The 23,024-nt window shown below is 35.5% G+C and overlaps 1 protein-coding gene across 1 annotated transcript; it reads right to left on the bottom strand.

Moving 5' to 3' along the window:
* Positions 1 to 1,382: 1,382 nt before the first annotated feature.
* On the bottom strand, positions 1,383 to 22,437 carry LOC121407843 (anamorsin homolog). The gene is made up of 10 exons (XM_041599073.1): positions 22,289 to 22,437; positions 12,823 to 12,988; positions 11,697 to 11,846; positions 10,325 to 10,401; positions 9,446 to 9,605; positions 8,635 to 8,708; positions 7,604 to 7,673; positions 7,013 to 7,058; positions 5,815 to 5,890; positions 1,383 to 3,526 (listed from the first exon to the last, which is right to left on the bottom strand). Exons 1-10 carry the CDS (start codon positions 22,337 to 22,339, stop codon positions 3,413 to 3,415), a joined length of 984 nt encoding a protein of 327 aa, XP_041455007.1. The 5' UTR covers positions 22,340 to 22,437; the 3' UTR covers positions 1,383 to 3,412.
* Positions 22,438 to 23,024: the final 587 nt, after the last annotated feature.

Here is a 23,024-nt window from a genome sequence, read left to right as displayed (position 1 = left end):
ATGATGAAAATGGTCATTTAGTATTGTTGCCTCAAGGAAAATTATCAGATGATAAAATTGAATGATGTACAGGTCATGCATGTTATTTGGGCCAAATAATTAACGATTTGTAGTAATCCACATAGTCAAGCAGAGTTGATTATTTTGGTCACAATATAAACAAGCTAACATGCATTACTTGTATATTATTCAATTTTAAATATATGATTCTATATATTTCTATGTAATTTGAAATATTAGATGTTATATTCATATTATTTGTGGTACTGTTTATTCTTGTGATTTCACTTCGTAAGAGGCTCTGCACTTCTAAATACTTAGAGAAAAATAAATATTGGAAGAATTGTATATATATCTACTTATTTTTATACAATGCTATTTTCATATTGGAATTTATAGAATTGATATTGGATTTGATAGAGAATAATTCTAATTATGTATAACTACATAGCAGGAAATGTTTTTTCAGCAATTTGAATGAATACTGACATGAAAAACAATTATTTTGAGGGGGTGGGGGTTGCGTGCTCACCCCAAGATCTGTGTCTGAAACAATTTACAAATTGACTAGTTGTAAAATGTGTTACTTTATAACAGTCATTTATAATTTTTGTTTGTATAATCACCGAGTGACTCGTAATTTCTAATTTCAAAAGTGCTTTTTTTCAAAATATATAATAAAATGAAAAAAAAAAATCTTGTTAAAAAAAATTATTTGTATTTATTTTAGATGACTTTCAGCGGAGAGTAAGGAGATAGTGCGAGAAATGAGATAGAAGTGGGTAGAAATGAATATGAAGAGTAGTGATAGATAGGGAGAGCTTGAGGTAGAGAAGGAAAGGGGTGGTATGAAAACTGGTTGAACAAGCCAAGGGGGAATAAAAGAACCAGAATCAAAATGACTAAGTTGAGGTTAATAACAAGGCCTATAATGATGAAAAAAATGAGGAAATTTAGCTTTGTGGGAAGAGCCCTGATTGGTCCAGCCCTTGAAGAGGACTCACTCATTCCTGATTGTTAATACAAACAATCATTTATATGCTTTTATTTGTTATTTATTTTATGAAAAGAGGTCCCAGGAAAGCATTCTTTTGTCACAGGATGTTAACTTTACAATTGTAAAGGTTACAGAATTAACCAGCCCAATGTTTATATAAAGTAATCAATATAAACAGTTTGCGCATAAGTTAAAATAATCATTACTGCTGCAACCTTGGTAATTTAAAAATGTGAAGTTAGCACCCCATGCATTCATGATTGCTCACTTTTTCAAATACATGCCCTGTATGAAAACCACCTTCATGAATTCATCCTTTGATACAGTTCACAATAATACGTAACTTAGGTCAATTCGATGGATGAACTACATGAGTGTGAAATAAAACAATAAAGACCAATCGTCCAACTCATTGATTAATATTTAATAACCTTGCAGATATATCTCTTCCAATTTCAATTGAAAACAGACAATAACAATCAATAATTACATACACATGAACAGGATTTTAAAACTCATGTTTGACATATTGGTATACAAAACAACTTTAAAGAACTTGTCATAATTTGGATCAAAACTACATACAGTATAAATAGACCAATATCTTGACACACTTATTTTTTTTTCCAAATTTCAGGGAATTGAAGAGTGTTATGTAATGCCATATCATTTTTTCTTCATATATAAATTTATAAGTACATACAAACAAATGTCTTTAAAAAAGAAAGAAATTCAAGAACCCATGCATCAAAATTGACATTTTGCAAGAAAGAATGTTTGAAACAAACAAAAAGTGTTTTCAAACATGATTGGCTTCTAATTGATGAATAACTAAAATATATGTTGAAGCTGGAAACTTATGTATCCTCATCTTTCACTTAAATTCAATATAATCTCAAAGTAGTGCAAAATGACATACAAATAAATCTCACCTGCTCAAATCTTAAAAATATATACTTTACTCTTCATTATGTGGACATGCCATGGTTGGAAAATATCACAAGTACTTTGGACACAATGAGGTATACTATTAAGAATTATCTATATAGCTGGTTTTATCGGTGCACTAGAAAAATGCATATGTTGGTATGCATGGTCTAAAGAATGGCCATTATAAAAGTAATCATGTTTGATAGCATTTCTTCACAGGCATCTGTCGGTACACAATGAGATTGTCTAGTATTATACATCACAGATTCCAAGGCGAGCACTGTCTGTATATCAATATTTTCAAATGTTATTATGTAACTGTTGGAATCTGGCACAAAATGATCATTAAAATTTTAACCCTGACTTCAGTTTTGGTAAAGGGTCAGTAATGTTCACTATCCTCAAACATTACAATATTACATAGGCATGGTAGTCATTGATTGCATTATTTACCCATCAGAATGTAACTATGGTACTTTGTTGTCTATTGGGATTTAAATTCAAATCAAGTGCCCTCTCTTGATAATTTTATTAGAAATTCTTATTCAAAATAGCGGTTTGAGCACATACTTTACATATCTAGTCACTGGATGTTAGAAAGCTAATAGTACAGATTGTGGCCTGAAATTTTCAGCCCATTTCACACTCGAGGTGTTTAATATAAACAAGACAAAATATGCAGATATTCTATTTTGCTTGGGAACCTGATCGAAATAAAATCTGATGTAAAACCTGTGAATTTATCCAATAATAGACATTCTTAGTGGGTGTTGCAAGAAAACATTTGCAATCAATTGCAAATATTCTGTTGCAATTTTACAACTGATTGATCACTTTTAACTAGAGCAAATCAGATTACACTCCTTGTTTCAACAAGCAAGCACACTAGCAGTCAATCATAAGTCTTGCAATTAATTGCAACACTTATGATTGATTTCGGGAACGAAAATAGACTTGCATTGATTGCAAGGTTCTTGCAACATCCCATTATGTATATCCTACATATCACAACTGTTCTGGGGGCACAAGCATTGATAAAATATAGTAATAACATGGAATAGTGACATCTGGGTCCCGTCTTTCAAAGAGTTACGATCGATCCAATCAATCATGACTATGGAAATCCATCAGTGTCATATTTTTTCTGCAGGAAATTTGCAAAATGTCCTTTGCATTAAAACAAAGGCGAACATACCAAAATTGTCAAGAAATCGATGAATTCACGAATATACATCATATCTAGAATTTTTTTGGAACAATCATGCATTTTTAGATGTTGACGTTGCTGGTTTTCTCCATAGCTGAGGTTGATCAGATCAATCGCAACTCTTGTAAGAGACGGTGGCTGACAAGCACTTTTGGGGAGATTTACCAAAGACAGGCCGCCACATCACAGAATTCCCAGCCCTATGACGAGAATATCTCATATCAATATTGATGTATAAAACTTCAAATGATATGGATACCAATAGAATTTTGTAGAGATCAGGCATCGGCATTGAGCTGTCTACTTGATAATGAGATTTTCTCTCCTGGTTTGAAGGCAGGCATACCAAGGTAAGGACATGTTGAACACCTGAAGGCATCTCCCAAATAACACTAAATAAAGAGAAATATTAGAAATATTCAATTCAGCTTATTATAAAACATTGTAAACACAGTCCGAAGACTGACACATACAAAGTTAACAGAAAAAAAAGGAAAAATACATGAAATTATATATCTACGAATTAACAATATATAATAAGCACACAATACCCCTTTCATAAGCCCAATTATGCGGATAATACCTGCATAATTTGGTCGTAAAATCGAAGCGTGACCAGAGTTATCCGTATTATTTCGATGCTGCAATTATCCGCGGAATCGGGACCAGATTTTGACTTTATGAACGCATTTCCAAAGTAATGCGGATAATTGCCATAGTGCGGTCACAAGGTCACCCTTTTCCAACACAACCCCATCGGAGGGAGTGTGTGCAGTTGCCATGACAATTATCCACCTTTTTCAGGTCGGGCACTCGTAAAAAATAGTGCGGATTATTTTCGGAGTTTGGGAATGCAATTTTTATTGAATTATCAGCATTACTCTTAGGTGGATAATTGGAGGATGGGTTTGTGAAAGGGGTATAAGAGTAAGATTAAATATTGCACTCGAGGTTCTACACATTACAGAAATATCATGAGAAAACATATTTAACATCATACTTCTGTGGTTAGTTGGAATCATATCATATGATGGGGAGTTTTATTATATAGCACAATTACTGTAGCCATTAAGTTTTTTAAATGACACAGCACAGGACAGGATCACACTAACCAAGCTGCTATCACTTATTTCCATGACCCGAAACATGAACTATCAATAATGAACTATCCAATAGGATGTTCCCAAACAAATGTCTAAAGAGATGAAATTATCCTTTTCTGGAAGAATTTCCAAGAAATACATTCTAATTCAATCATGATTTTTTTTTTAAAGAAGATATTTTCTCAAAGTGACTGAGACGGGGTGTTCATTAAGCAGAACTGGTGTTCACTGTTAGGCATTTTAATCCCCAAAATGATAATTGACTAAATACATGCACTTCACACACACACACACACAAAAAAAAAAAAATGTGTGGGGCTGCATACAAATAGTCAGCCTTACTGACTCAGCTGACTTTTGCAGTGGATCATTTGCTATTAAATATCATAGAGAGATATTGACAGCTCACAACAATTAGTTCAGTCTTCCAAAACTGTAGGCAAACTATAATTATCCTTCAGTCAGTAACAAACAAAAGTAGAGACAGTGATTTTCCGTTTAAAAAATGGTCTTTTCCGTTTCTGAAAATCTTTAATTCAGTTACAACTTGATCTACAAATGGAAATTCCGTTTTGTCAAAGAAAATTTTCACAGCAAAAACCTGGGGTGGTATTCTGTAACTCTGTCATAACTTTTTTCATATATTTTGTCATTTCTCTCCGAGATATGACACCGCTATGATTGTCACAAATCGGTATTCTGAACATTGTCTTTTCCCTGCCATATCTCTCAAAGTTCCCACCCATCTTTTCGGAAGCGAGCCAATCAAAATCATCGTTAGTTCCCAGTTGGAGCCTTTCTAGCCAATAGGAAAGCCCCGTGGCAGGTAGGGCGTATCCCCCAAACAGTAACTGGCATCGCGCAACTACGCGAATATTGATGCGCTTAATTAAAAAGAGAGACAGGGAGCTGTGAAGAATTTTAGAGAAGTATTAAAGTCAGGAAAACAGAGAAAAAAAGGAGGAATAAAAATGTAGGGCCTAACTAATTGTAGCATGAAAAAATAATTTTGAAAATTGTCATGGAAGATGAGTGAAACTAATACCACAATCTAATCTAAATAATATAATTGTTTGCTTGACATTCAGTCAGCAGGGTATCGGGATATTTGGTACTAAAAGATATGACAAAATTTATGACTGCTACCCCCCTGTCATAACTTTTGTCATATCTTTTGCTTGTATAAAAGGATTATGCGCATTTAAAACCGCGTATTTTTGCTTATGACAATTTTTGTGACAAAAGTTATGACATCCACCAGAATACCGATTTTGTCATATCTCTGAGATAAGATAAAATATGGAGAAAAGACAATGTTCAGAATACCGCCCCTGAATTCTGTATTGCAAAGGTGAATTCCATGAATTTTTACATGAAAAGTATTAGAACCAAACAGAATTTCCGTTTTATTTAGCGGTCAAATGGAAAATCACTGTTCCTAAAAAGGCCTTTAAGCAAAATTTTCAGTTACAAGCCTATATGAATGTTTAAGGACATTTTATTTAACATTGATATTAAATATATCAAGCAACTACACTACAGATAATTTTCTATAATAGATAGCAATGAATACTTACACTGCCACATGATGATGTCACAGACTTTGCCTTGGCAGGTTTTCCTTGCTCCAACTCTTCAGCAAAACCACAAGTACTGTAAACCAAACATTATACAAATAAAATGCAGGTAAGCGCGTGCATGCAGGGGCAAATAATGAACGATGAGCGAGAAGAGCCAATTCTTTTGGCGAGTCGAGCACAGAGTTAATTACTTAGGTCCTCTATGCACAAGAATACATGCATTGTTTGTTTTATACAACCCCCTCCTCCACCATGTTACTGAATTGCCCAAATGCTATATTTGATCTAAATTCTAGATAAATCTAGATAATTCTAGACCTTGCACTATCCTGCACTCTGACGTCAGAGTGCAGGATAGTGCAATTCGTTGAATATCATGTGATCCGATTTAGACCAATCAGATTACAGAAAATTCTTGGGAGTTGTATAAAACAATACACTGCTTTCATATCCTACATTGCAATCAGCTACAAGATGATTTTAAAAATGTTGAATGAATCAAGACAGTGAAAGGTGAATTACTGGGACATGTTGCACAGTAGTTACTAGTATGGTTACTACTTTGGAAGCAATGCTCAAAACTAAAAAGCCAATTGAAATCAAGAATTTTACGCAAGTCCCCATTGGACGCCACAGTTACAATAAAGGTAAGTTTCATGCAATAGGGCCTAGATCACACTGTGGTATATACCAAAAGAGAGCATACAATGATACAGGGGATGCTACGTCAGACATGCCTTGCAACAGCTGATCAATACTGTTAAGCCAAGCTACTGATCAACCATTGGGGAACTATACACATGACTGCTTGTTGTTGAGGTGACCGACATGATACTGTAACTGCAGGGATCTATTGCATAAGAGTTACTATAGTAACGATACTCAATAGCCAATCAAAACCAAGAGTTCAATGGAAGTCCCCATTGCATGGAAAATTGTGAAGTAAAAATAAAGAATTATTTTTTTGTTATGTTATAGGGCCTAGGGACATTTTAGAGGTGCTTTATAGCAACTTTGAATAAGCATATCAATTTAAATCAACTTTTATATTGTTTACAGGTATACTAACTGTATTTCTATTCTGAATGACATAAGTTGAATCAGCAAAATCCATGTACAATATCTACAATCTTCATGAAAATAGTACAGTAAAAATCTCTATGAAAAAAGAGTGGCTTAAATGAATGATACATACCAGTTTTTGCAGGCTTTCCTTTTGCCCGAGTTTGGTCCACATGTGGCTGTACAAAAATAAACACAGAGAGACACATATCACAATGTAAGGCAAATTACCATTGCAAGTACAATCTACGTTGACATTGTAAACAGAATGAGGTTTTTGAACCATTTCTGGTTTTGACGTGCATGTAAAAATTCTGTGTAATATTATGGTGCCATGAATATATTATCAAAAGATTTGGTAGATTTGGAAGAAAAGAGCATGTATAGTTATTGTAGATTTTTTGTGATTCCTACATATTACATGAAGCACAAAGGCTTTGTGGGTGTTCAACTTAATAAACAATAACAAGGAAATTCTCTATCTATCAAACAAATTTTTTATTAGAGTCAATTTTACAACAGTGGGTTAAACTCCATATGAAAATATATTGATGGAACTACCAATTCCTATTTGCTTCAAATTTGAACTTTGTCACAATCAAATTTTAACTAATTCAGCTTATGCTGAATACAAATTGATTTTCTTGTGCAAATATAACTGGAATGTAAATTGGATTGAATATTTTGCACAAAAATGACTTTGAATTTGAAATGGAAATATTACCTTTTAAAGATTCTGGGTCTGGCTTCATCAGGTCCTCTTCCTCCAAAAGTGCATCTGAATCAATGATGTCCTATTCATCAAATGTTTGCAACAATGAAAGAAATGAGAACACATTCATGAAATAATGATACTGTGGGCCCAAGAACACCTGGCGACGGACAGTGGAGGGTGAAATGTCTAACTTCGGACAAACCCAGGGGTCATTTCAGAGACTGGCCCAAGACAGACGGAGTGGAGAGCTTTTACTGCTGGGCAGTAAGTATTAAGAGCCAGGCAAAAAATGAATTATTCTTATCACAACCTACTGCCTACCTCTCCAACATAGAATATGCCATAACAATGAAACAAATGAGGATTCATTGGGCTATTTTTGTTTAGGGTTCTCCCTTTTGAGCATTTCATGGGCGAAATTGCCTCGAGCCGTGCAATATTCCCCCTGCTGAGAGCATGCTAAACCCCGCCTTGCAATCAATTTTAACTGATCCGATCATCAAAAAATATGTAAATTCAAGCAACGCTGACATCTCAAAGGCATACATCTATTCAAAATGTTTTCTAAATATCTATGCATCTATGCACTAATCATTTTGCTTTGACAAATTAACAGCTAGTCCCTTATGAAAAATTATGACATTGATGGATTTTCATAGTTACGACTGATCAGATCAATTACAACTCTTTGTGAATCGAGATCCTGATATAACAAGAACAATTGGGTATACCCCTTTCCACAAAATACCCTTTTTTTTCAACATGATCATACACTCTACGTAAATTTGGAGTAGAATAAAAGTGACTTTTTATGGTAACACACCTTTATAAAAGAGATACAATTTCATACAGTTAAAAACCTGTAAACATACAGGTGACAAGAATAGTTATAACAGACAATAAACACAGTAATATGTTGCATTTAATGAAGCAGTAAAACAAATTTAAATTCAAATCACTTTGTTTCAAGGGATATTGGTCACATGTTGTAGTTTAGTAGTATTATAAGTCAAGCTTAAAGGAAATGATTATCAATGTACCACATCATCATCTGCCATATCAAATGCTGAGAGAGTCCAAACTTTTGCTACATCCCCACTCGTCTTTGCTGGCTCTAAAAGAAAGAAAAAACCCACATTAAATTGATCAAATATACAGACTACTGCTACATAAATCTGTGTAGCTTCGGAAAAAATTGTTAGACCATACTGTATGGGAGATTAGCAGGAAATTGATATAACAATAACTTCTCATAATGTACCTCATCAACTTATTATTTTTTAATACATTTTTCATTTTTTTTTTATTCTATAAGAGTTAGCGATAGCATCAATTTGATATAGTATTTTTTTTCCCAAATGACTGGCCAAGGTATCATATTAAGGCTTCGAAAAGGCTCCATGGAATTCCTACCCGCCCCCCCCCAAAAAAAAGAGTCATACTAATAATAAAAGTATATATGCTACAATATTTAACACCAGCAAACTGACTACAGGGCCCTCGTCTTACAAAGAGTTACGATTGATTCAATCAATCTCAACTATATGGAAATCCATCAATGTCATATTTCATTCTACAGGAAATTTGCAATGACCTTTGTGAACTAAGCGAAGCAAACTGAATTTTCAAGAAAACAACTGATGAATGAATATTCTTTATAACATGTCAAGAAAATATTTTGAGTACGGTATGCATTTTAGATGTTGACATTGCTGGCATTCCATAGTTGTGGTTGATTGGATCAGTCACAAATCTTGGTAAGCCAGAACCCTGAACATCAAAAGCTCTTACAATGGTGTGAAAATAGCATAAAGACAAACTTCTATCTAGTACCATCTTTATCGTATTTACCTGATTTAGCTTTCGGTGCAAATGAGAGAGGTAGAGAAGCGGTTGATCCCACCTCAAAGTCTGGTTTATTGCAGCTCACTTCAACCATCTTTAACCCATTGATTTCAGTCATATTTCTACTCTGAGCTATTGAAGAAGGATCTGAATCTTCCACTACATTCTGTTCATTGAAATAAATATATGAATAAAAAAAAGATTGATGTATGAACAAGTATGGAACAAAAAACCCTATAGTATTGTACAGAAGAAATTCATGTAAGTGCTGAAAATAAGCTGAAAATCAAACCAAAATGCTAAAACCTATGATGCAGAGAACGATCACTATGACATGTGACTTGTTCTCATGTATGATAGCTAAAACTAATCACAAATTTCTCTTTAATATGTACGCATAAGCCAAAATTGAGTTGAACCATAAATTAGTATAAGTTACTGCAAGAACAATCAACATCATGCTCATCACTCTGACTTTAAGTTCAATCAGAACATTGTCTTACGATTACATGAGCAATGTAAAAAAAAGCGATTGAACAAATTCGAAGGATTTAATGGATGGACAAACAGATCATAATTTCTCTGGCTCCAAGAGAAAATAGATGTCAATGGGACATGTAAATTTTAAACATATGTAACAAATAATATCAAGAAGAGGGAAAAGCACAATTTGACTTTAACAGTTATCAGGGACAGTTTGGACAATAAATATAAATATGAATGTAAATGGATAATAGATCTTAACCAAACCAACATATACACTCTTAGATCTTAACAAGGTTACATGTAGGTCATCTCCCAAAATGTAGACTAGATACCTGTTAAAAAAAGTAACACTGTAGCAGTGCTTTCAAACAACATTTTGGACATACATGTATGAAATACCTGATTAATATCTATGAATCCACTCAGCTTTAATGCTGATCCTAGCTTGGCTGGTGTCCTTATTCCAACTCCATTCTCTACAAAACACAAAATGAAACAAAACTGTATTCATTAACACTTTGCAGTAATCATGTCTTGTTGACAAAATTTAGATTTTTGTAGCACTTTTGTATATAGAAACAAGAACATTCACAGAAACAAAAAATATTTAAAAAAAAGGTTGTTTGCTCATGAGCTAATAATATGCAATGAACAACAGAATATTTTTTTTCTTCCTAACCCATTAAAGATGTCAAAAACTGTGGTTTCTATTCCGCTATCTTTCCACAGAGCTCTTCACTGAGGAATCATAGCTACATGCTACATCCATAAATCACCCAAGAAGTGACAATTAATTTGTCCATCAATCAAACAGATAGCATGTAGTCACAATAGGTACAAAATTTTGCAGGAAAGTGAGGGCATAAATGGATCTATTAAATTTGGCTTTTCCTCACTAAAATAAGATTGTCTCTCTTTCACTGAATATTTTGTACCACTGCACAAATTTGAATATTCTATATGTTGTACAAGACCTCAGAATCCAAGTACAAATATATACACACAAACATAAATAAACACTCCTTGCATTTATGGAAATCAATAAAGATAATGAGAAAGCATTTCTGACTGTGTAAAATATCCATGAATTTACATTGCAAGCTAAACATGACATCAACCCCAAAATAAAGTGATAAAATCTCAAGTGCAGTTGGCATTTGATGCACCACGCCGTACACCGGGGTACCGTAGTACCCCGGGGTACGGCGTTGTGCAGCGCCATCTCGTGTTGTAATAGTGTACAGTTACATTGTTGTCATGGTGATCACGGTCGTACGATCGGTGCGACAATCATGACAATGATGGGGACAATGATCACAACGCCTATTTCCTTTCCTTGATACAATCTTATGCCAATAATTGTAAACAAACAGAATAAAGTTATCATTTGCATGCATTGTTACACAAGATCACTAAAAAGAAAAAATCTGTACAAAACATTAAAATATACTTGTACACATTTTTGGTAACCCAGGGTACAGCGCAAAAAATAAAATAAATAATTCAACAAAATGGCGGATTATTATTTGGTACCCCAGGGTACCAAATACTGCATCATATGAAGCCGAGTAGGCAAATATTACATAACAGTGATTATTTAGATGTACTGTCAATATCACATATTTAATTTACTCAATATATATCCCAAAAGGAATGTTTTGATCTTCTGCTTTGGATCTACTTGAGAGTGACTGATGATTTTGTAAAATCCATCAGATATAGCCCCCTCCCCCCAAAAAAAAAGAATAAAGGGAAAGGTGATCTTGTATACCTGATTCTGATACAGGTTCCCGTAACAACAACTGTCCCTTCGGCTTGAGGATTCTGGCTATCTCTGCAAGAGTTTCAAATGAGTAGGTCTGTGTTGATGGCTTGATTGCTCCTAACAGTGCTACATCAAATGATGAGGCTGGATGTGAGGCTAGCAGAAATCAAAAGAGACAGTCATTTATATCTCTGTTATCATGAAGTGGCACCAAGATATCAAAATGAGCAGAGACAACAATTTCTAGAATTAAATTCACAAAGTACCTTGATTGAGGTTCAAAACAGGAGAGAGCAAAGTTGTGATCCCCGCCTCAGGAACATGAATTACTTTTGCACTTTGTTATAATTTACACCCAAGCATCTTACAACAAATTTCTATATACCATCTACATACATTCATTTATATCTACACCCTTGTACTCTCATTTATACTGAAAGAATTTAGTTCATTGACTAATAATGAGCCCTTGATGAGGCATTACATCCAATCCCTCTCCCTATAAAGAATCAACACAAATTTACAGTCTGCAGTTATTCTATACTATCATGGGATGACATTTAGTCTCATTATTTATTTAACTTTTCATTTAAAATGCCCAAGCCATGTTACACAAAATGTCAAAGACCCTGCTTTCATTTAAGTACTAAACTTATTTTAATGTGTAATGGGAACTCTTGAAGCAGTCTTGGAAGCAATTTAAAAACCAGTTCGAAAAACCAACTTGCAGTGTGGTTTTCAAGACTGGTTTGCCTTGTTAAACTAGTATAAACATAGGTGAGGAAATAACTGTTTGTCAGGATGCGATCTTCGGACATGTTTGGCATGCTACTCCACACACTGTGTGTTAAAATGCCTACGCTGCGGATAAATAGAAAAAAAAGAATGCCTATGCTGCAGTTTCAAATTCTAAAAACAAGCGACCCCACTGAGAATGTTCCTATAGCAACAAGAATGCTTTCCACAACGTTATTCTGAAAACTACTTTCTGGTAATCAGACAGGAATGCGATGCAAAGCAATCTTCTATATTGGTTTCCTAAACCAGTTCCTGAACCAGTTTTAAGGGAAACAATGTTCAGAAATGAACAAGGGCAAAAATTCTATTGAGGGAGATTACTTGATGTACTTACACATAGAAAGTCTCTCGTCATTCTCTACCTGGACACGCCCACTCTGTCCGACCTTACTGCTCAGTCTCTCCACCACCTCCTTAATTTGCTCTGGAGATTGACCTTGACTCCATACAACCAACACACTCTGTCCTGTTGAAATCTTGTCCTCCATATTGAATCTGGGCTATATGTAAAGAGCAAGTAAGGTAAAAAAAAAAGAGTAAAAGCCACAAGGTCCAAATTGAGAATGTCAAGGGTTATGAGGACGAAGGTTATTGGGTGGCAGTTTCACCCTTTGACTTGAGTATGCTAAAATAGTAGATTATCTGTCATCAAATACCTGTAGCTCACCTCTTTTCTTTCAAGACTTGCAATCTTCCCATGGACTTGATATGAAACTAAATCATGTTTACAGATTGTAATACTGCCCTTGTTTAGCCATATGACAGGTGATTGAAGTTTCCTACATTTTATGTTATGTTTAACCAAAAAAAGTCCTATGGTGATCCGCAAAATTGCCTTTTCTGTTTCAGAAAATCTTAAATTCTGTTTCAGCATGACAAAAAAAAATAAAATTTTGTTTCCCTATATGCCTATCCGCCATTTTGGATTTCAAAGCCAGAAGATTGTGATGTTACATCTTCAAATTACGTTAATGTAGAAGGCAGCAACACACGACCATGTTGTTAAAAATAAAACGATGTGTGCATGTGAATGTTTTCGACACGGCCAACCTTGCCACCAGTGAAGGGCCGGGGCGAGGGTCACGATCGAGTGTGATGGAGTCAAGAGCAGTCACGATGTGTGGATCGTCATGATGGTAGTGAAGTGAGATCGTGTTTTGTGGCCATTTAATATTCGTATTTTGTTGAGATTTTGGAGTGATTTCTGTTGCGGTTCTGTGTATTCTGAGGAAAAATGTTTTCGGTGATTTACATTTGAAATGCCACTTTCCGTGAATTGCGTCTGCTTTCCGCGATTGCGGAAAATCAGTCCCTAGTAAAAGAGCTTCATTTTTTTTTTATCTGTGAGGGGAGTGCGCAGTGCAGGTGCATATCTCACATGATGGCACAGTCACTCCTAGTACCAATGAGGTCCAAACATTAACATGTATGGACCTCATAGGCGACATTACCCAAAATTATGGGTTAGACAATTCAGTTCTGATTTCAAACCCAAGACTTTGGTAAATGTACGCCTTAATACAAATTGGAGTTATGCGATATGACTTTCATTTGGTGGGAAGCCTTTAAATACTTCAAAAAATGAGTTGAAATTAAAATGAATTACTATTAAACTTACATTTCAGGCCCTTTTTGTTGATTTTCGGTGAGCGTTCCACACAGCTGCGACGAGTGATCAACTCCGAAGTGATACGCGAACTGGTCAGCTGATCGGTCAGGTGATCGGTAGATTATCTTTTTGTCAGACGTTCATAATTTATGTAAAGCGTATCAATCTTCAGTATCTTGATTCCAAAGTATCAGTATTGCAGATAAATGTCATTATTGATTGGAATCAGTGGCGGATCGGGGGGTGGGGGTGAGCATTTCTGCCCGATCCCCCTATTGAGATTTGTAGTAAATATTTTGGAATTAAATACGTTGTTCATACTAGTTATGCGACCCCTCCCTTATGATGATCACAGCATTATTTGTAATGGGGATATTTCGTTCATATTCTTGTCTCTTCTTTCTCTTTTTAGCCTTTTTTTGCTTGTTAAAACCTTTTTTCCTTTTTTTGGGGGGGGCTCGCCAAATTTTACGTGGGTCAAAATTACCTTCATTTTTTTAGTGACAATCTTTTTTTATTTTTTATTTATTTATTTTTTTTGGGGGGGAGGTTGCCAAATATCACGCGAACGTTTTTCAGCTTTTACTGTTTTATTTGACTTATAATCAAATATTAAATGGGGCTTACCACAGTTTTTTTTAAAGTCAATTCATAAGAATATTCCTCCTCGGGATTTGAGCTTTCTTTCATGAAATATCAATTTTTTTCATGATTACCAAAAATACTTAAAATTTTTTATCGGTGTATGCATATAAAGCTTTAGCTCATGCGTTGCGCCTGCCATATTTTAATGCTGATCAACTTTATGCTTTTAATGAATTCCTAAAAACAATAAATTCTCAGATCATCAATTTTGTCGCAATCGAATAATTCGATTGCGTCTCTCTATCAGTTTTGAATATTCATAAAAAATATCAGCTCGTGCTTTTTGCTCATAATATTTTGATTAGTAAATTCTTCTCTTATATAATCGAGTCGGATAGATAGATAGATAACTAGAGAGAGAGAGTTGGGGGGGGGGGTCCCTCAGCTACTTGTCCTCGCTTATTTGTTATTATTTGTTATTATGCTCATGTTGTGAGAGCTTTGTGTTTTCACATTTTTTTCTTTTTCAACCTTTTTATTGTCTCGGAGCTTCCCTCTATTTCTTTACACTATATAATGTAGTCCTTTTTACCTCATTGTTTCAATCATTGGCGGCGGAAGCCCCAAATTTTAGGAGGGGACAACCTAAAAAATTTTGACAAGCAAAAAAAAAAAAGGCTCTCAACCCAAACATTTTAGGGGGGGACGTAGGAAAATAAATTGACAAGCAAAAAAAAAAAAAGAAGGTCAACAACAAATTTAGGGGGGAACGTCCCCGCTTCCGCCGCCTATGGTTTCAATTCTTTTTTTGTTCTCATTTCAATGAAAACATCATTATTAAACTGACGTAGAAGACTTTATTACGAAATTTTGACATTGTTTTGTTTCATTTGTTTGGCTTTCTTTTTTTCTTCTCCTCATCTTCTTTTTCTTCTTACTTTTTCCCTTTCCTTATTTTCTCTTCAGTATTTCATTTTATGAGGTATCCGCCAATTTATACAACACCAAGCATATAGAGGCGGATAATCAGTGAGGGAGCATGACGGTGTGCCACTCTAAAAAAAAAGGAGGAATATTGGAAGAAAAAAAAAGAAGAAGGGATGGGGAAAAAATAAAGAAAAAAAAAAGATGATGATGGCAATGATGATGATGAAAATTATCTTGGTGATGATGATGGTTGTGGTGACGGTTGTGGTGATGATGATGGTGATGCTAATGATAGTGGTGATGATGATGATGACGAGATGTAATTTTGTTATTTTGTCTTTGAAAAAATTAAGTAGTGCAAAGTTGAATTCATTTAAAGTTTATTATGAAAATAGCAGAAAAAAAATTGGTATGCGTTCGAGGAAAATCCATCCCCCACCAATTTTTTTCAAAGGTAAGATTTTTTTTTTGCCCGGGGGGGGGCCACTTCCATTCACGAGTGGATACCATGCGCGACCTTGGGGTCTCGAAAAGCACCCTAAACACGTAATTTCCATATTCTGAAAATGCACCCCTTAACAAGTATTGGCGTGTGAAACCCTACCCTTAACAAGTATTGGAAACAAAACGATACTCTTGGCAAATATTCCCTGAAATGAACCCCTAAACAAGTACAGGAATGTTTTATTGTTACGGGTCCTTCAGTCGTCGGCTTTACCTTATTTGGTTTAGTACGACCCCACCTTCTACACCTCGCACAAATCGGACTCTAAACACGAAGTGTTGGAGCAAAAAGGACATCCTGTATAAAACATTTTGATTTTGTTTTATCATCCCCGCAAATTAGACCCTAAACACGACGGTTTTCCTAGCGAATTAATAGATACCCCTTTTTCGTTATTTTTGTGTTTTTGACACCCTTATCACGTTACGTAGGTAACGTGCCCTATCGTGAAAAGGACATCCTTTTTACGTGTTTTTTTGGTCGCGCATGGTATCCACTCGTCAATGTAAGTGGCCCCCCCCCCCGGGTTTTTTTTGTGACGGCGTAGGCCTTTGCAAGCAGCTATTATTATGGTAAAAAAGTAAATGAAATGTCAAGAAATACATGATAATGATTTTTATGGTACATTTAGTATATAAATTCATACTTGTTATCAAAAAGAAAAAAGTGGGTCGTTACGGACCATTAAAAATGGGAAATTTGGGCATTTTATATTTAGGATAGAGCAACTGCTCGTTATAGACGTCACAATAAATCAAGCATTCTAAATTCTATCAACTCCATTTTTTGTCAAATAACACCTTCATCGATATTTTGAAATGATTTTTCTCATATTTTCATTATCTTTTTATCAGGGTGAAATTCCCCTTTAATTTACAAAACAGATTCGCAAACAATATCAAGAGTAGTGGGAGGCAAGGGTGGAAATCTAAGGTAGGGGACCAGGGGCTGGAAAACAGGCAAAAAAAAAAACAAACAAACTAACAAAAAAAACAAAAAGGAAGGTTTATCACTAGGCCTGGGACTTTCGGGTTTTTTTCTTTTCGGGTACCCGTGGTAATTTTTGGGCGGGTACCCGAAAATCATGTCGCTCGAAATATATATGACTGGTGGAAAAACCCCATAGGTGACGTCATCAAGCCAATGCGATGCAAGCCAATTTATGAATGAAAATGCGCATTGCAAGCCTCCCGTGCGCCACGCAGTATTCTATCGAAACAAGTCTGCAATACTCTGTCACCTCGTACCAAAATCGACCTAGAATTCCACTTTTCTAATGAATTCTCAGAGGATCTGTTTTCTCACCGATACCGCACAGGTAAGCAAATTTTTATTACTTCTTGATTTTCCGTCAAAATCTTACGAAGTATAGCGTCGATATTACATCGTGTTCGTGAGTTTGTAGAATCTATCGCTACGTGAACAAAGTCAATTGATTTCCGGGTTTCGGAGCGTCAAATGCGCCAGCCAATCACGATCGTGTTACCATTTTCGGTTTATGATGAACTGAAAATGGTATCAAGAACGTGATTGGCTTGCGCCTCGTATGCTCCGAAACCTGGAAATCAATTGACTTTGTTCACGTAGCGATAGATTCTACAAACTCACAAACACGATGCAACATCGACTCTACTTCGTAAGATTTTGACGGAAAAGCAAGAAGTAATAAAATTTGCTTACTTGCGTGGTATCGGTGAGAAAACAGATCTTCTGAGAATACCTTTCATAATTCATATGAAATAAAGGAAAGTGGAATTCTAGGTCGATTTTGGTACGAGGTGACAGAGTATTGCAGACTTGTTTTGACAGAATACTGCGTGGGGCTAAGGCTTGCAATGCGCATGCTTACTATATTTTCATTCATAAATTGGCTTGCGTAGCAGTGGCTGGATGACGTCACTGCGCTGCAAAAGAAACATGGCGACTATTGAACGATCTTAGTCACATCATCATCACTTGAAAAACTAGTATATTTATGGATATTTCGAGGGGTAATTGGTGAGATTCAAAATGAGACTTGCGATGACTTTTGTGATGAGTTTACAATAATGTCTTACACTACGCAATACAAATCAAATGTACGTTATACTGGTGAGCAATTTTCGGGTATCGGGTATTGATTTTTCTACCCGGGTACCCGACGCTTACGGGCGGGACCCGGGTACCCGGGTTTTAGTCCCAGCCCTATTTATCACCCCCAAAAGAAGGTCGTCTCGTCCAAAATACATGTTTTACTTCGATTTAAATGATGTAGGCCTATTTCTTTCCATCATATATAAAAGAACAAAAATAGTAGGGGGACATTTAATAATGTGCCCCTACTATTTTGGGTTAGGGGGAAGTGTCCCCCTGGGATTTGCGCCCATGTGGGTGGGGGGTGTTGCACCTCCTTTCGGAATCATTATGGAACAGTGTGAATAGTCGCTGTGATTTCGATCTCATACCTATAAAAAAAATAGAACAGAAGAACGCCTTGACCACAGGCCAAAATGCCTAACAATTTTTCCGCGGCATTAGCGACTCTCGTAAGGGGCGCTCCATTTATAAATAAAGTTGCATGTGTAGCTGTCTATGGCGACAGAATTTATAGCAGAATTGAAGCCAGAAGCGTGGGAATTTTCAAGAAAATTCAAGAAAAGAACCGGTGAGTACCGATTTAACAGTACTAATCTAATTAGTTACATGTAGGTATGTGACAAAAAAAATGAAAGTCCTCAAATCTCAATGAATTTGGTATCATTTGAAAGCCCTTTAAAAGACCTTTCAAATGATACCAAGAACTCAAATTTTCATCAAGAAATTATAAAGTTATTCCAGTTTAAGTCGCGCATATTTATTCAAATTTGTGGTCATTGTCTTAATGTAAAGTCAATGGAGTGCATAACCGATTTTTGTGACCATTTTGTGACCATTTTGAACCCAAGTCTTCAACGGGCTCTAACTTCTTTGTTTTTGAGCCCTTTGAAGTGATTTAGGTATCAATGGAAAGGTGAAAGAAAACTCAATTGATGTGTAATCATTTCACTTGGTAATTTTTCTTCTTATTATGTGTAAAATAATTTCTTTTAATTAATTCTAATTAATTATGCAAATTACAATTACTCGCCTCTTTTTTTGCCAAATGAAGGTAATAATGAGAGATAATTTGTATATAATTTAGTTGGCATCAACACAGCATCATGTAGATAATTTCCTAAATGAATTTGTTTAAAGTATTGTTTTTGTAATTTCTAATGTATTTCTTTGTTTTTCTGATATAAATTACAATTAGCTCTTTTTCAACTTTAGTATTGTGTACATGTATGTATGGGGTCGTTTTTTTTTACAAATGAAAAATATCATTCCTTTTGTACATGTACTTTGTATGGTATAAAAATACAAGTGTGCTTTTCTGATGTATTTGATTGTTTCACCAATTCTTTATGTATTTTATTGTTTCAACAATTTGTTTATAGATGGATAATGTAGCTTTCATTTTGGAGACCGTTCGATTACAATTTTTTTTAGGAAGGATGAGCAGCAGAGTCTGAGGGTGTAAAGATGTAGCATTGCATGTAATTCAAGTATCAAGAAGGAAACATAAAAATTAAGCTTTAATATATGCATTTCTTAGATATGTATGATTACAACAAAGGCCATGTTCGAGCACTCCTTTTTTAATGAAAAATAAGTTCATATTCTAGCATGAAATCACTGCACATAAATAAAGCTCTGAACAGCAACAAAAACAGGCATCAAAGCTCCAACACTCAAAACAAGAGAACAAAAGTGACACAAAAACTTATACAAATCCCATCCCCATTTCAACTTATGAACACAACCCCCCCCCCTCCTGCACCCTTCTTGAAAAAAAATAATAATTATAATAAAATAGAAAAAAAAAATGAATAATATAGAAAAAAAATAGAGCCATGTGGAAGTGAAATATTTCCTCTGAGAGTGAAAAATTAAACAACAAATTTTTTGCATATTAAATCATGGGCGGAAATTGACCCCAAAGGTAGGGGGGCGCTGGCATCGGCGGCGAAAGCCAACAATTTTAGGGGGGACCACCAAATTATTTTGATAATCAAAAAAATACACCAAAGGTTATCAACCAAAAATTATAGGGGGACGCAGAAAACTAAATTTGACAAGCAAAAAAAAAGAAAAGAAAAAAAAAAGGTTATAAAAAAAAAATTGAGGTGGGGGGGATCGTCCCCCACCTCAAATTAAGGGGGGGTACACTTCCCCCAGCTTTCGCCGCCTATGGATGCTGGCAACTCTGACAAGTTTAAAAAAAAAGTTTATCCCCAAACTGTTCATTTTAACCCAAAAAAGTTTGACCAAAAAAGAAAAAAAGAAAGAAAAAAAATGTATTATTGTTACATGTCCCCCTATTATTTTGGGTAGGGGGACGTGTCCCCCTGGGATTTCCACCCATGAATTTAATTTTAGAAAAGTCAACATTGATATTCCACTGTCAAAAGCAAATCCAATTTCCAAATGAAACGATAATCAACCACCTAGACTCTTTGACTTGAGTCACATAACCTTGGGATGATAAAATCTTTCTGTGACAAATGTATGTGTTAAAATCAATATCAGAATAATTATCTACGGTATAATGACAGAGATTTCCCAAAAAAGGCACAACATAATCATCAAGTAAGCAATTGACGATCTAGTTCAATCCAGCATGAACGACTCACTATCGACCGCTCCCATCACCCTGCCAACCGCAGGCGCATCGGGCAGCTCGACTGCCGAGAGACCGGCTGTGACAAGGGTAGCATCACCCTGCCAACCGCAGGCGCATCGGGCAGCTCGACTGCCGAGAGACCGGCTGTGACAAGGGTAGCTGGCATCTCTTATATCTGGACTGCGCAACGTCAGAATCACGTAAGTTTGGATTTTTTGATAATTCAAATATATTTCCAGTCAAATTGTATACCTAATCGGATTCTTGTTTTACTTACCATAAAAAAAATTTCAAACATTTACGTGTCCAAAAATTTGATGAACTTTCAAGCTCCGATATCCACACTTTACAGGCGAGTTTCCACATTGAAACTTATATGTACAGAAAGAGCACATCTTCAGCTGTCTGTTAAAAGGCACGAGATTGCACCTACTATGTGCGCATGCGCTTTAAACAACATTTTCAATGAGCCTCCCAGACAGAGGCGATGCCACTCGCAGCAAAACCCGCGCGAAAACCGTGCCACCAAAACCAGCGCTCGCGATGCCCCGTATTCGCACATAGCTATTACATGTATTGAATTATAAGAATATTCAATTTTTCGTGAAACAAAGCTTAGTTCTAAGCTAGGGCGGCCCAAATGCGCGTGAGTGGAGTCCCAGTTTCTTAACACGGGTAAGTATTGCGTTGTCGCCTAGAGTGGGCACACTCAGGTCACGTCAGGTTAGGCATACAAAATCAATAACTCAAACCTTTTTCAAATTTATTCATTTCCAACCTTTTTCTCTAAAAAAAGATTGTCTACACAACACATTGTCAATAGATGAGAATCAAATAAATCAAATGATTCTAAATCTAGAAATAGAATAAAATAAAACAATGGCAATCGTAAAAAAATAACATTAAGTATATGATGCAGACGAACATAACTGCTCCAACTTGCTTGCACACATTTTAATCAAGTTGCCAAGGCAATATTGAGTTCCTTTTTTTGTCATGGACATGACTACTTTTTTTGGGGGGGATCTATTATTATTAAAAAAAAACAATATGTGGTGCTACGTGTAAAGTAAAAATGGGCACAACAAAGTGACCGTCTAAGTAAATTTAGATGCACAGCCACAGGCATAGTACTAGGGACAGCTTCCGTGACTTCATAATCATATTAATCAACAACACATCACTCATCAGAAATTTACTGCATCTTCAATCAAAATTCATGGAAATGCAACTTGTCTTTGACCTCGACTTTGTGAATAAATAAAAAAAATCGTCATACACGCGAGATAACACAAACTTAAGCGAGTGGGACTATGAACAGGTAACGTAATTTAAGTCAGATCTCTTTATCAGTAGAGTCTTTAAAAGTAAAACTACACTAAAAGTACAGATCTTGTCTAGCTATATATGATAATTTGAAATAAGAAATATTGCACAATCATAAATCACTATGAATACTTAAAACCAAAGGCAAGGCCGCACAGGCAGCTTACCTGAATAAAGTTTCGCCTTTCGTCTTTTCGATCGTTCGCAGCATCAATCATCCACCATGCGACAGTCACACAAATACTGTTAAATCACGTGATTTCGCAATATGTACACACAGCTACAGTACAGTATACCGTACATCGGCCATTCCCCTTATTATCGGTTTAAAAAGATAACTTTGGTGTGACTGTATCAGAAATCTTCACGTTATTGACGTAATTCAATATGACGAGGCATAAAGAAACAAAGGCCTGTTGTTACTAGACAGCAGAGCTGCACGTAGCTCTTTTTTTTTTTTTTTTTTTGGGGGGGACGACTAACTTAGGTCCTACGCATTCCCCTACTTATGTTAAAACAACAACTGTAACGTTAGGATTTTCGTCAGATGAAAAAAAAATGCAATCCCCATGCAGTGACGTTAATTGACTAGGGGAAATCATTAATACAAGCCAGATCCTCCCAAATCCATGATCAACCCAGATTATCACTCTCCATTATTTCTCACCCATTTCTTGCTTCTTTCCTCCTTTTTGCCATTTTTTCCTCATTTCCTTCTAGCTTTCATCTATTTTCAATAAAATATTTTTTTTCTCTCTTTTATTTGGCCCTATAAGTGGGAAGCTGGGGCATTGCTTGCACATTGGCATATATAGATGAATCTGACATAAGAGTACTGTAACTTACGACAGCAATAACTGGCGCCTTTTCCAGTCTCATCTACAGTGCGTCCCACAAAAAACG

Source organism: Lytechinus variegatus, chromosome 2, assembly GCF_018143015.1.
Source record: "Lytechinus variegatus isolate NC3 chromosome 2, Lvar_3.0, whole genome shotgun sequence".
NCBI lineage: Eukaryota > Metazoa > Echinodermata > Echinoidea > Temnopleuroida > Toxopneustidae > Lytechinus > Lytechinus variegatus.
Note: the sequence above shows the minus strand (reverse complement) of the source record. Positions and strands in the feature narration are given on the sequence as shown.

What these genes read in the sequence shown, in the direction of transcription:
- LOC121407843 (XM_041599073.1), bottom strand. Translation starts at nt 22,339, where the DNA reads ATGATTGATGCTGCGAACGATCGAAAAGACGAAAGGCGAAACTTTATT. An exon ending in AAAGGCGAAACTTTATTCAG is followed by an intron (nt 12,989 to 22,288) that starts GTAAGCTGCCTG and finishes CTTTACATATAG; the next exon opens with CCCAGATTCAATATGGAGGA. An exon ending in TGACGAGAGACTTTCTATGT is followed by an intron (nt 11,847 to 12,822) that starts GTAAGTACATCA and finishes GATTTCTGCTAG; the next exon opens with CCTCACATCCAGCCTCATCA.